This window comes from Misgurnus anguillicaudatus, unplaced genomic scaffold (assembly GCF_027580225.2).
Source record: "Misgurnus anguillicaudatus unplaced genomic scaffold, ASM2758022v2 HiC_scaffold_27, whole genome shotgun sequence".
NCBI classification, from domain to species: domain Eukaryota; kingdom Metazoa; phylum Chordata; class Actinopteri; order Cypriniformes; family Cobitidae; genus Misgurnus; species Misgurnus anguillicaudatus.
This window is the reverse complement of record NW_027395277.1, coordinates 650,520-663,743: the sequence shown is the minus strand read 5'-3', so window position 1 is coordinate 663,743 and position 13,224 is coordinate 650,520. Positions and strand designations below refer to the sequence as shown.

The 13,224-nt window shown below is 38.8% G+C and overlaps 2 protein-coding genes across 6 annotated transcripts in view; one reads left to right on the top strand and one right to left on the bottom strand.

Annotated features, from left to right (window-relative positions):
* The window catches only part of LOC141362444 (uncharacterized), a 31,647-nt gene extending 22,886 nt beyond the window's left edge, over positions 1-8,761 (top strand). For all 4 annotated transcript variants that reach the window (XM_073864528.1, XM_073864530.1, XM_073864529.1 and 1 more), the window contains 9 exons: positions 137-214; positions 342-476; positions 1,011-1,123; positions 3,486-3,627; positions 3,844-4,134; positions 4,215-4,450; positions 4,549-4,798; positions 7,345-7,390; positions 7,557-8,761. In XM_073864528.1, the coding sequence (XP_073720629.1) occupies positions 137-214; positions 342-476; positions 1,011-1,123; positions 3,486-3,627; positions 3,844-4,134; positions 4,215-4,450; positions 4,549-4,798; positions 7,345-7,390; positions 7,557-7,711 (1,446 nt within the window). In that variant the 3' untranslated portion in view covers positions 7,712-8,761. The remainder of the gene's footprint in view (positions 1-136; positions 215-341; positions 477-1,010; positions 1,124-3,485; positions 3,628-3,843; positions 4,135-4,214; positions 4,451-4,548; positions 4,799-7,344; positions 7,391-7,556) is intronic.
* Positions 8,762-9,402: 641 nt separating this feature from the next.
* LOC141362468 (coiled-coil domain-containing protein 77-like) lies at positions 9,403-12,561 on the bottom strand. Of its 2 annotated transcripts, none has more exons than XM_073864570.1 (11): positions 12,416-12,561; positions 11,859-11,910; positions 11,558-11,717; positions 11,334-11,476; positions 11,155-11,251; positions 10,899-11,081; positions 10,613-10,761; positions 10,280-10,526; positions 10,065-10,190; positions 9,822-9,974; positions 9,403-9,709 (listed from the first exon to the last, which is right to left on the bottom strand). In XM_073864570.1, exons 1-11 carry the CDS (start codon positions 12,549-12,551, stop codon positions 9,563-9,565), a joined length of 1,593 nt encoding a protein of 530 aa, XP_073720671.1. In that variant the 5' UTR covers positions 12,552-12,561; the 3' UTR covers positions 9,403-9,562. The 2 variants fall into 2 exon arrangements, with proteins under 2 accessions (XP_073720671.1, XP_073720672.1); XM_073864571.1 differs by lacking the exon at positions 12,416-12,561 and adding an exon at positions 12,072-12,093.
* Between the last annotated feature and the right edge of the window lie 663 nt (positions 12,562-13,224).

The following is a 13,224-nucleotide window of genomic DNA, read 5'->3' as shown; positions in this document are numbered from 1 at the left end:
TTTCTGGGATCTTGACATGAAAAGTTTTATGTGCATGATTGCTAAGATGATTGTTGATAAATTCAGAGACTTTATCATAAAAACCTTTAGTAAGGACATGCTGGTTACTGACATCTGTGTTTGTTTTTGTGCTCAGGTCAGAAATCGCTTGGAAGATCTCGTAACAAACCTGCAAAGCAGTAAGATGACATTAGAAGATCAGCTGAACCGAGAGGTAAAACATCTGGTGTGTCTCATGTGTGATGGAGACCATTTGTGAGAAAGGGGATGATGATAAAAATAGTATTGATTTCTGTAGTAGTTTTTAACGTAAATAATCACGGATACAATCCTCTACTCAGGTGCAGAAGCAAAGTCTGCTATCCCATAATGCCCAGGACTCACAGACACTGTGGGAGGAGGAGCTAAAGAGCCGCTCGCGACTTGGACTTCGCCTCTCTGAGCTGGAAAAGGAGAAAGTAGAACTGACCAATCAGGTGCCAGAAAATATTATCATCTAATCCGAACAATACATCCAGTCAAGGTTTTAATCATGCAGTGTAACATATAAAAATGTCATGCGGAATTACGAAAACAAACCATCTTAACTCTTTCCCCGCCATTGACGAGTTACCTCTTCAATTAGGTGAAAACGCTTCTCTGCCAATGACGAGTCCATATTTCCACTATTATCCACTAGGTGGCGCTCGTATCCACCTTATAAAACACTGTAGCATCCACTAATCCAAAAACAGTAAAAACTTTGTGTATGTTTTGATCATCATTCTGAATCTGAATGCTAACAAAAGTCCTTTACAAAAATGCAATTATCTCAGCTTTATTTTTGAAGAAACCTACTCATATTTGAGAGATTATAAAAAGATAGCAGAAGGATCTGTTCTTTACTTTTGTGAAAATCATAAAAAATTCTGGTGCTGCCACGCTGGTGGGAAAAGCATTAATATGAGCTAAAAATGGCCTATATCATAATTTTTGAATAGTAAGTAATGTTTTATATGTGTGTGTTTTAGGTGGAACTTGAGAAGAAAAAAGCCAAGAAGCTTGCTGAGCAGAAGTCGTCAGTGGATACCCGTCTGGAGCAGGAGATGAACAGAAACACTGACCTTCAGAAAGAAATGTACAGGTGACTCTTTTACGCCTGATCCCTGCAGCTGTAGATGTGTTTGAGTACATAGAGGACACAGGTGTGTGACGCAAGAAGTGCTTTGCTTTTTAAATGAAACCTTTGAGCACGCGCTCAAACGTAATTTAAATACCCAATGCCTGAATTTCATACACCATTATTACCCATCCAAATCTGTGAAAGAATGCATAAGCATTTAAATATATTTTTTCCTCCCTATAAGTCAAGATAGCCCGACGGGCAGGGCGGGGATGCATTTTGATAGCCCGACTGCAAGGCACAATAGCCCCGGGACGTCGGGCTAGCGATTTTGCGAGCCCTGTAAATGTTAATATATTTTGGTTGCATTTGCAAGTTATTAAAAATGTAACTGCTCAACTAGGCACGTAATAAATTAATCGAATAGAACCATAATTTATTCAAAGAAGTGTTTGATGCATCGGCAAATATCGCACAGTTGGCGTAGAAAATCGTCATTGTATCGTAATTAACTGTCCGACTTACACACCTACTTAACTCTTTCGCCGCCATTGAAGAGTTAAAACGCTTCCATGCCAATGACGAATTTTTCCGGCAATCCATATTTCCGCTATTATCCACCAGATGGCGCTTTTATGCAACTTATAAAACACTGAAGCAACCCTTCAGGTCAAAGAGTTCAAACTCCGTGTATGTTTGGATCATCGCTCTGAATCTGATCTCTATCAAAAGTCCTTCACAAAAACACAATTATCTTTTTTCAAAAAAAAATATTTTTTAAAATTGCAATGAAACTGAAATGAAAAACTATATATATATTTTTAATATTGTGGGATTATTAACAAATGACTTATCTGTGAGCTTCATTTTTTTTTTTTAAATTTGTGTGTGCTCATAATCTTTAATCAAAAATGCAAATCTCCTTCCCTCCTCAAAACGATCTCTCTTCACTTCCGGTCAAAAGTATGGCAGGTGGGCGGGGTCCGGGAGAAGATCGCAGCGATTAGCAATTAGCAACACGACCCAACTTCAAACGATCCAATCAGATCTCGATGGACAAATTCAAATCCAGCCCTGCCTTATTTCATCTCAAAAGCTGTTTCATTCGGATATACGTCACCACGGGGAAAATAAGGCAATCGCTACTTCCGTTTCATGGCGACTTTAAGAAAATATAAAAGATATAAAGGTAGGATGAAACTTTTTTGTTTGAAAGCAGAGGGTCTTTTCTTTCATTTCATATATTGTATGTTTATATATTTAAAGATGAAGATTTACTGTAAGGCATTAAACTCGTGTGAAAATCATAAAAATGTTGGCGCTGGCTGGCAACTTTTTTATAAAACGCCGGCAGGGAAAGCGTTAATATACTTGCTATCTTCAGTTTACAGTTCGAGTGGACAATGCGGAAGTGGCGGTTATACAGCATCTAACACGTAAGCGTTGTGCCTTTAGGGCTGGGTATTGGCAAGGGCTCACAATACAATACGCATCACGATACGATACAATACGATGCATGCTGCGATACATTGCAAAAAAAATAAAAAATAGAGCTAACATTTTATTTTAAAACTTGTTTTTTTTTAAAGTCAAAATGCTTCCACACGTCAGCTTTGAAATCTGCAGGTGTAATTTTCTGCCATTTTCACTCCTGCTAACTTCTGAGACATTGGCTGTATATAACATACAACTGGACAGCGACAACTACAGCAGTGGTGGAGAAAGTCGTTTGACGCACACAGAGGGATTTGATTTTTTTTAATATCAATAGTAGAGATTGAAACATCGATACACTATCATGGAAACAAATGATCACGATAGTTAGCTGTATTGATATTTTTGCACAGCCTATGTGCCTTGCAGAAAATTCATTATGATGGCTAAAAAATAATGTGAGCAAACTTAAAACATTAAGAAAATAAAACATTATTCACTACCCCTCCGTAAACATGATTAGCAAATTCCAAATGTCTCTGAATGATAAAAACATCTCCCATCATTCCATTCTGCTTCATAATGCCAATAAGCTTCGCCTTTTTTATTGCGCTATTGTGTAATAGTGACCTCTAGTGGTGAAAATCCTACACATTGTAATATAAAATGATTTTAATTGGAAATACCATGCATTGATAGAAAATAAAACCAGAAATGGTTCACTTAGATTTTTATGTTGACTTAAAATGAATTTTGTTCACTTGTCTTTTGTGCTGCTGTAGTGCTATCAAATCCATCCAGTCGGCTGTGTAGCATTCAGAATCCTGATTGGTTAAAGCTGAATGGAATCACAAATGATAATTTGCACAAGTAAATCAATACATGAGAAACCGAGGTGCCTTGATACTTCAAATGCTTGTCTCTATTCACATGTGTATGTGTCTGTCAGGTTGAAGACTTTGGTGAAGAGTGCTAAGAAACAGCTGCGGGAACAAGGTGGTGGACATCTGGATTCACCTCTGGCCAGCTTCAGAGGAGACACGAGTCACAGACTGGAGACCGAGACGACTGTCGGTAGAATGAAGACTAAGGTACAGCCAAAGATATTTAATATTACCAATATGCATCACTGGTATTGATATGAATGAGGGAGATCAATGGTCAGTATGGCTGATCTAGGACCGTCTTCCAGAGCCAATCATCAGCCTTTAAAAGAATGACATCTTCTGGAGGAGGGACTTTGCGCATGCACAGTATTTAGCAAAACCTGATATAAGTTTTGATTTTTTTCCCTTTTCTCCTCACAGGTGGATGAGCTTCAGTCTCAGTTCCAGCAGGAGTCGTTGCGCTGCTCTCGGCTCGAGGAGACCAACAGGCAGCTGAAGGAGAAGCTGGCATCCGTGAAGACTTTAAGCCGAAGCCACGAGCAGCTGGAGCGCAGTAAGAGGCAGCTGGAGGACGAGGTGGCTGCTCTGCGCAAACAACTGCAGGGTGGTGTGATGGACCAGAGCCAAGCCGAGCTGTACCGCAGAGAGACGGAGGAAAGAGCCCGACAGGAGATCCGGCTCAAGCTGGAGGAGGTCAACCTCTTCCTGCAGGTATCCTACAAGGGAATATTCTTGGATGTGTTATGGTTTTCCAAATTCTTCCTAACTTATTTCGACTGCTGTCCCGTCAGACGCAGGCCGCGTCTCAGGAGGCTCTGGAGCAGATGAAGGCAGCGAATGAAGCGAGTCAACGCGCTCACCTGGAGCAGCGCATCCGGGACCTGGAGGCGGAGCTGAGCCGCTCACGCAGCGTCCAGCAGGACAGCACGGTGCAGAGAGACTCAAGTCGCACTGAGATGGAACGCTACAAACAGCTGTACACAGATGAACTACGACTTAGGAAAAGTCTCGCCTCCAAATTGGAGAGGTGAGGGGTGTGGCCACATGGTTATTTTTGCCAAACTGCGATTTCCAGTAAAAAGTAGTTTTTTTACACAAGCTGTACCTTTTTTTTATGATGGGCAGGTCGCATGAGAGGTTAGCGGAGGCTAACGCTAAACTCCTGAGCGAGAGGCAGCGCAGTAAATCTTTGCTGACCGGCAGTCTCGTCAATAGTGGTTTAGGAGGTGCTGCTCTGGATGTGTCATCTCTGGGCTCTGTGGGGGCGTACGGAGCCTCTCTAGGACCCCTAAACAGAAGTCTTGGTCTTGGGACCCCTTTGCTGGGTACTGTAGGGGAATCCCAGAACAACCGAGTTGAAGCCTACCTGGCAAAGGTGAGCGATAACAGATTCATGAGCATGAAACATTTTGGCACATCATCACTGTACCACCACAGTATACTTTTTAGGTTAGCGATCAGGTCCCATTTAAAGATGAATGACTAACCAATCACAGTCAGGTATTCCAGCGAGGTATTTGAGATGTTTGATCAACTCGGTCTTCCTTCTCTTCAGTAAATGTCTTTCCTCTTCTTTATAAGTGTAATAAATAATCTAGTGGTCTGTTTTTTCACGCCTGCTGTCTGGACTCTTCTGCCTCTCATATCTTCAGCTTCTAGCTCAAAAGTCTGTTTCTCATCTGTCCTCTCTTCAACCTGATACCTGAGCAGGTGTGTAACTGTGTGCAGATGCCTGATTCTCAGAACACAAATACATTATACAAACACACACACATAGTGCCTCAACATTCACTTTCATACAGAATTGAGCTCCAACCCCTCCAACGTTTTGTACAATTCACACCATATAAAGGGGTGGTAACCAGTGGCGGCCGGTGACTTCTTTTTTCGAGGGCGATCGATGCGAAGTTCGTCAAAACATGTATGTAGCCCGTCATGTGTGTGGTTCATAATTTCAAAATATGTGTTCTGCACGGCGAGTGAACTGCCTGCTGAAGTGCCTGCTGCAGACGCGTCTAAAGGGTTTATGATAAAAGAGACGCTCGCGTTGCCAGATACTCGCATAACGTCATGTGTATTCAGAGTTTACTGTTAAGAGAGTGTCTTGCGTGTATTTTGTGAACGTGAGCGTCTTTTTTATCATAAATGGTTTTGACGCGTGTGCAGCAGGCACTTATTTTGACAAAACATGTGATGCACATGGTCCACATGACCCAACAAACACATATTTTGTATTTGCGCCCCTCAGAAGAGCAGTCATGAGCCCCCACTGGTGGTAACGTTAGACTTTTAAGCATGTGAATATGAGCGAGGAGCGATTCGTCCATCTTTGCTTTTCAGTAGAAAGGTCATGCTGTGATGTATTGGTTTTCTACTGGTCACATGTGTCCATGTGATGCGAATTCGCAGATCAGAGTTCACCAAACTCATAGTTGGGTATGCAGCGAAATGTGAAATTTCTTTGCACAAGCTTGCTTTTCAGTGGAAGGAAAACTGTAGTGTGACCGCCCCTTAATACTAATTAGGGTGATTCTAATGAAATCCAGACTTAGAAGGTGTCCAGCATCAGATTTTTTTAAAAGCCCTTTGATGCCAATTATTTTTTTGCACATATAAGATTAAGGTTTGAAATTACTATAAACATTTTTTTTTTAAAAATATTTCCTATAGAATTATTTACATTTTTTTAGATTATCATTATAAAAAATTATCATTACCGCAACATGATATTACATTAAATATATGCATTTACAAACTCATGTTTCGGTAATGAGAACTAAAAAGTTGTCTTTGTACTATGACAAACAAAATTTTCAGTGTCACAGTCAATTATGTCCCTTACAACAATTTTTAAATGTTAGTTCCTTGAGGGTTTAAACAATGATTGAAAATTGTTGCGGAGGATGAGAAAATTGGACTTGGACACATTTATATTCCTTATTATTGTCTCTACTTAAACCAATGATCACCAAATACCACATGTTTCTTAACTGTAAATGTTTATAGTATAACATGCCATGAAGCTTTTTATTTTTTTGATTTTTTAATTATAAATATTTTCATGTCAAAGAACCCAAATCCAGTCATGGACACGTTGCGGTAATGAAAATTTTCCCCTTAAATGTGGAAAAAACAACAAAATTGGTTTGTAGGATGTCATTTGAAATCATGTGCAAAATAGTACATGAAGAGATGTTTGTAACTGTATGCTTCTTATTTTGTTACTCTTACTTTGCATTCCCTTTTTTATCAAAATTTTTCATAACATTTCATAAGTCTAATTTTCGCAATATCACCCATTAGCCAACTTATAAAATACTTACATTTTCCCATGAGATCATGTTGGGTATTTCATAAATACTACATACTGCATGTATGTGATTATTGTGGTAATTGCTGTTCCTATAATATATGTAAATGTAGTCATGACAATATATGAATGAAACTCAGGTGTATGTATTAGTAAGTCAATTTTTTTAAAAAGTTATTTTAAATGTTTTGGTGATGATAGTTCTTCTGTCATGTGTACTGTAAATAAATGAGTTGAGCATCAGCTGTGGTTATCTGAATAGTTGTGACATTGATTATATTGAGATTTATATAACACTGGTTTATTGTTATGACTGTTTAATCCTTTTTTATTATGCTAAAAACTTTTATTTTGTATGTGATTAATCACGATTAATCTTTGCCCAGAACTATAAAATATATAACCATTTGAAAAAAGCTAAAAAAAATGAATTTGGACATCAAATGTGCCTGCAGTAATATAATCACCTGTTGTAAAAATTGAATCAAGAGAAACGCAAAACTACACTCACAGGTTAAGAACTACTAGTTATACAAATCTGATCACCAGAGATTTTTGTGCCTGATGCTAGATCTAGATGTGTCATCTGATGTTTGCTTTCCATATTATAGATGCAGAAAGAGCTGGAGAAAAATATATCAAAGGAGTTAGATTACGGTGAGTCATTCTTCAGATTCATTTCGGTCTCGCTTGCATAATAAATCTAAAAAGCCTCATTTATGTGCAGTATTATTATTAGTTTATGCACTTTTATTCTACATTCGTTTTGTTGTGATCTTATAAAGTGAATTAATTGTTAATCTGATCTCTATGTCTCTCTCAGTCGCTGGAGAGTTAGATGGAGGATCTGCACGTTTGTCACCTGTGGGCTCGGCCTCGGGCTCTCAAAACCTCAACCTGACCCTGGAACAGCCGGACCCTGTCAAAAAGGCCACTCAACAGTACCTAGAGGTGCTGAAGAAGAACTACATGATCTGACCCAGGGTCAGTCCAGACACTGTGAACATAATGAACACTAATAGGATCATTCGGATTTGGGGAGTGACTCCAACAGGAAAAGGACCAACAAATAATTTAAACATTTTAAAAACAATCATGGTGTCTAAAAGGGGTTGTGATGCCAATTGTTATGATAAGATGCTGAAATATTTTACAGCTCTTTGTGGTACTGAAAGATATAATTCCCATAAAACATTCATGGCCCTAACCTCAAAAGTTGATGGGAATTAAGTTTATTCTTCACTCGGCTCAGTGTTTGTTCTGCTGGTCAGGACTCATGCATCGTGTGAAAAAAAAATCTATTTTTTTCTATAAAGATGCATATTTTGCATAAAGTCCCACAAAGTAAGATTAAATGATTTCTGCTACAAAAACTTTGTGTTAACCACTAAAAGGGCCAAAGTTTTAATACAATCATTCAGAATTTGTTTTATGATGTGATGAAGTGACGATGCACAATGTACCTCAGGAGGAAACGGGCCGTGATTGAAATTGAATACAGTAGTTTTATTGTCAGGTGCGTGTGCAGATTTCAGTGTTGTATTTTCCTCAGTCAGGATGTTTATGCTGTTATTATAATATAAGTGGATTTTAGTTTACACTTTATATATTTCGGCTGTTTTGTAGTTGATGTTTATTATGAAAAGTGTTACATTTGTACTGTTAATATTATTGCCAAGTAATAATGATGGTACTTTACACTATTGTGCAATATATTCAAGCTGTTTTAATGACAAAACTCTGATTTGGAGATGATTTTTGGACTTTTAAAGGACTTTGTCACTACTGCTGTGCTCAGGATGCTTTGACTAAATCTTATGAAGATGGCCAGGACATATATTTACGGCAAAATCAAAGGGAATATTTTGTGTAAAGAAAGTCTTAGTATTTTAGTACCACTGTGATCAAAGGAGTTGGATGCTGCAAGAGATTTTGTAATGCTTTTGTTTTTTGTGAATGTAAATGTCGAAATTTCTTTTGTTTTGGGATTTGAGATGTTTAAAGCTATAAAATGAATTTGCAAATGTTTGTCTTTGTCCACACCTTAGTTAACTTCAAATTCAAGGACCTTTCAAGGTCCAATACCCTCAAATTCACGTACTAAATATGGGGATACATTTCAAGTAAGAGCAAGGTTACATTGTGTTACCTTTTAAGATACATTGTTACAGTTCCCTTTTTGAGGGAACTTGCGCTGCGTCACTGCGTGACACTTTGGGGACGCTTCCAGGGGTAAGTGCGTCTGAATGTGTATATCAAATTCAACCAATAGTGAGGCTTAATGACAAAGACAGGGTGATGCTGGAGTCAGGAAGTATATCGCTATCTGAAATATTGCCAAAGACGGCGTTACAGGGACGCAAAAAGTATGGCAAGGGAGACGCAGCGTCTCGTTCCCTTCTCAGAGAACAACAGTTACATACGTAACCCGAGACGTTTTCATGTGTCAAACACAACTATGCAAAAAAGCATTTTGGTATGAATCAACATTCGCACGTGTCCTTAAAAAGTCTAGAATTTTTATGATATTATCCTACACTACACAAGGAATAATATGGATTTGTTTCCCAGAAAACTTTTTGCATAAAATAGATTAAAGCACTTTCAATGACATGTATTTTCCCACCAGATTCCGTAGGAACTGTTTGTCTCAGATCTCACCAAATGAATTGCATAATGAAAAATATCTTTATTTAACTCATATGGACAAAGCACAAATAAAAAATCTAGCTTTCTTCTTTAAGTACATTCAGTCACCGTGAATGTCTTACAGATATTGGTTGGTGATGATCATTATGATGTCACATTGATACCCAAGTAAGTTTAGCTTCAGCAGAACCTCAGGTCTTTCTCCAATCTGGAGATTTTTGTCTTTAGGGTCTTCAGCTCATTCTGCACTTTTTCTGTGCGCTTGTTGGTCTGTCGCACTTCGTCCATCACTGCCAAATCCTGATCAGGACCAACGTTGAGTGTCAACTAATGAAAGAAACAACATTTATTGACATGCATTTAATGATGCTAATACATTATATCTCCATGCCAATTAATAAAAACACGACATTTAGAGAAATGAAATAAGATGTCTGACTTTAAAGAGTAGTTTCTCCACATCTTTGACTTTCTGTCTCAGTAGTTTGATGTCCGTCTTATACCCTTCAACCTCCATGGCACGTCTCTTCTCCAGAGCTTCATAACGTTTAGTCATCAGCTGTAGACGCTTGGCCATCTTATCAGAGCGCTCCTAAACACAAACACAAACACAACCGATGTTAGTTAAACACAAACACTTATAAAGGTTACACACTTTTTATATAATCTGAACTTTGCCTACTTTAAATATCTCTCGTCCCACATCGCCCTCTTCTCTGATTTGGGACAGGTCAGTTTCAAGCGCCACGCACTGCTCTCTATACATGTCAGCTAGTTTATGAGCCTGTTTTAAATCCTCCTGCAAAGCCTGCTGGGAAAAAAGACAAACTTTAAACATCATTGTAATTATTTTAAGGTCCACTTTTGTGACCCCATTCCAATCTTTTAATATCTGACCCTGATCTCCTCTCGACGGGTCTGGTTGGCCTCGTGGCCGGGTCGTGTGATAAACGGAGGCTCTACGGATGGAGGACGTTGTTCGGGGAGACTGCGTGTCTCTCTGAGTCTCTCCTGACACGAGTCCAGTTCTTGCAGCAGACGATCTTTCTCAACCATCCAGCTCTTTTCATGAGCTCGACTCTCAAACTTCAGCTGCAGGAAGTCTTTGGTGCTCTCGTACAGAAGATTTTGTGTCCGCTGGAGTCTGAGCGCATGACAGAGAAGCATCGTCTCATTGAGGTGTAAATCAGTCAGGGAATATCAGCTAATAAAGGTTAAATGTGAATGTACTTGTCCTCGAGGGCCGTGATTCTGTCCTGGTCGTGTTTGTGCTGCACCTGTCGCTCCTCCAGATGAATGCGTCGGTCTTCAAGCAGAGCCTCCACCTGCTCCTTAGCCAACCGCGTCTGCTCCTCCATCTGAGCCTGGAGCGCCTCCACCTGCACACATATGAGTATAGCATCCAATAAACATTATTCACATGCTGTAGATTAAATCACTGATTTAATGATCTTATTCAGACTAGGTCACATATTTTTTCTACAATTCCTGGATTAAATATTTGTTAATGACACACCTGGAGCAGTAAAGTCTGGTTGTCTCTCTTGTGCTGCTCTGAACTTTTAGCATCTTCTCCTTCTTTAGATGATTTCCTGTTGCCTGCAGTATGAAATGTACCTTTTGCTGATACTGGCTTTGGTTTTGCCATCTTTGAATCCTCCTGCGATCTCAGCTGGATGTTTTTTTGAGGAATAGTGACCTGGACAACAAACACAATGCTTTAAAACCATACGGATGCCCTTTAGTTTAATGTAAACCGAAATCTATTAAACCTTATGTGGAGGTTCCCGGTGAAAATAAGTGATCTCGCCTGGATCCGGACCTACGAGTGCTAAAAGATGCTGGATCTTCTTCCGGTCGTCCAGCTCTCTGAGAAGATACAATAAACACTATAAACATCTCTCAAACGTTTATATTTGAGCTCTCTCAGTGATGATGGACAACATCTGACCTGATTTTCAGCCGGTCGTTCTCGGCGTACAGTCGAAGCGCTTGCTCTCTCTCTTGAAAGAGATACACCTGCATATCACTGAGAGCTTTCTGGAGCTCGGCGATCTCCTCCTCACGCTGACGGACCTCCCACTGTAACTTGTGCTGAAGAAACACATTGAATTATGTAGACATGTACAAACAATAAATAGAGAGATAACTATGGATTCAGATTTAAGGTGACACCTGCTCCTCTGCAGTGCTCTTGTATTTCTCCAGCATCTGCAGCAGATCTTCATGTTCTCCATCAAACTGAGCCACCTTCTGCCTGTAAAACTCCAGCAGCTCGCGGGACGGCCGCAGATACACCAGACGCTCAGAGATGGAGGGGAGAGGAGACTCTGGACTGAAGCAAACACAGAGACTAAACCTCATATGTGGTGTTTGCAGATGTGACACATTAATGTCATGATATTATTATACACATGATACGGTTTACTAAGTAAGTCATAATAAACAAAGTGATTGGCACAATGTAAATATCTACCTTTCTCTTTGATGTTCTCTTGTGGGTGGGGATTCCATCCTTAAGTTTTTGTCTATAAAAAAGTATTGAACTTTATTTACTGCACTCTAAATACGCATTAATATGCCATTTTGTCTTGAATATTTCATTAGAAATATCGTGTCAATAAACGCAAAAGGTATTCATTTAAAATATAAAATGGCATTAATCAAAATTCAGAAATACACCACTAACGTTAGCTGAAGCTCATCTGATCACGTGTGTGGTTGCCATGTAAACAGTGGCGCTTTGCGGTGGAAACTGTTTACGATTAAAGCGCGACAACTAACTACAACTTCAACATTTTCAGTCTTGGTTAACTTAAATCCAAATGGAAATATAGATGTGTTATTGTATGATGTAATCTGATTTTAAAGAATAGTGGTTGTTAATTTGGGTTGTTAACTTGCTCACTCGTATTTTTAAATGCTCAGCTCATGCTGACGTCCACAAGAACGTCCTAAAATCTCACTTTATAAAAAGTAAAATTTAAAAGTAAAATGTAATCATTTTTACTTATAGGCAGACAAAATATTTACCTTCCGTTTGCGTCCACTTCGGTTTGAAAACACGCCGCCGCCGGTTATAAACCGGAAGTGTCGAGCTGCGCCGTAGGGAGCCTTGGGAGCGTCCTTGCTGCGCAGTATGTGCGCATATTTTTAAGATATTGAACATAACATACAACATTTACATTTTTAACAAGACATCCAAAAAGATAACATATTTAGGAAATTTGATTTACATTACACAAAGAAATTTAAATAAAATAAATAAGATGTAACTAAATAATTAACTTGAATTCTTTGGCGTATAAAATTAATTTATATCTAAATTTTTTGTTATCAATAGCCTACATGAGAGACTCAATCATAAAAACCTTCAAACAGGGTTTAGAATGATTTCTTCCAAATAAATCATAACATTCATCATAAAATTGACAGATGGATTTTTTGATTCAAAATATGAAGGTACACATTATACTTGCCAGTATCTGCATAATAAACACAAATCAGCTGCGACTGAAAGTTTAACAGATTAACAGCTAAAAGGCAGAATACAATTCTTTGTTCAAAAGCAATAGCCATAAATATACAAAACAGTATTCATTATTTAAAACTGAAACGAAGTATGGACAAAACTAAAGCAGAAGTTAAAAGATACAGACAGCTAGCCCTGCTGAAAAAAACAGCATACCAGCAAGACCAGCATATATTGTGTTTTGGTGCTGGTTTGATAGTGAACACCAGCTAAACCAGCATCAAACCAGCATTAGCACCAGCTAAACCAGCAACAAACAAGCATTAGCACCAGCTAAACCAGCATTAGCACCAGCATCCCATGCTGGTCA

What these genes read in the sequence shown, in the direction of transcription:
- LOC141362468 (XM_073864570.1), bottom strand. Translation starts at nt 12,551, where the DNA reads ATGTTCAATATCTTAAAAATATGCGCACATACTGCGCAGCAAGGACGC. An exon ending in ACCAGACTTTACTGCTCCAG is followed by an intron (nt 10,762 to 10,898) that starts GTGTGTCATTAA and finishes ATATGTGTGCAG; the next exon opens with GTGGAGGCGCTCCAGGCTCA. An exon ending in CCCGTCGAGAGGAGATCAGG is followed by an intron (nt 10,191 to 10,279) that starts GTCAGATATTAA and finishes TTTTCCCAGCAG; the next exon opens with GCTTTGCAGGAGGATTTAAA.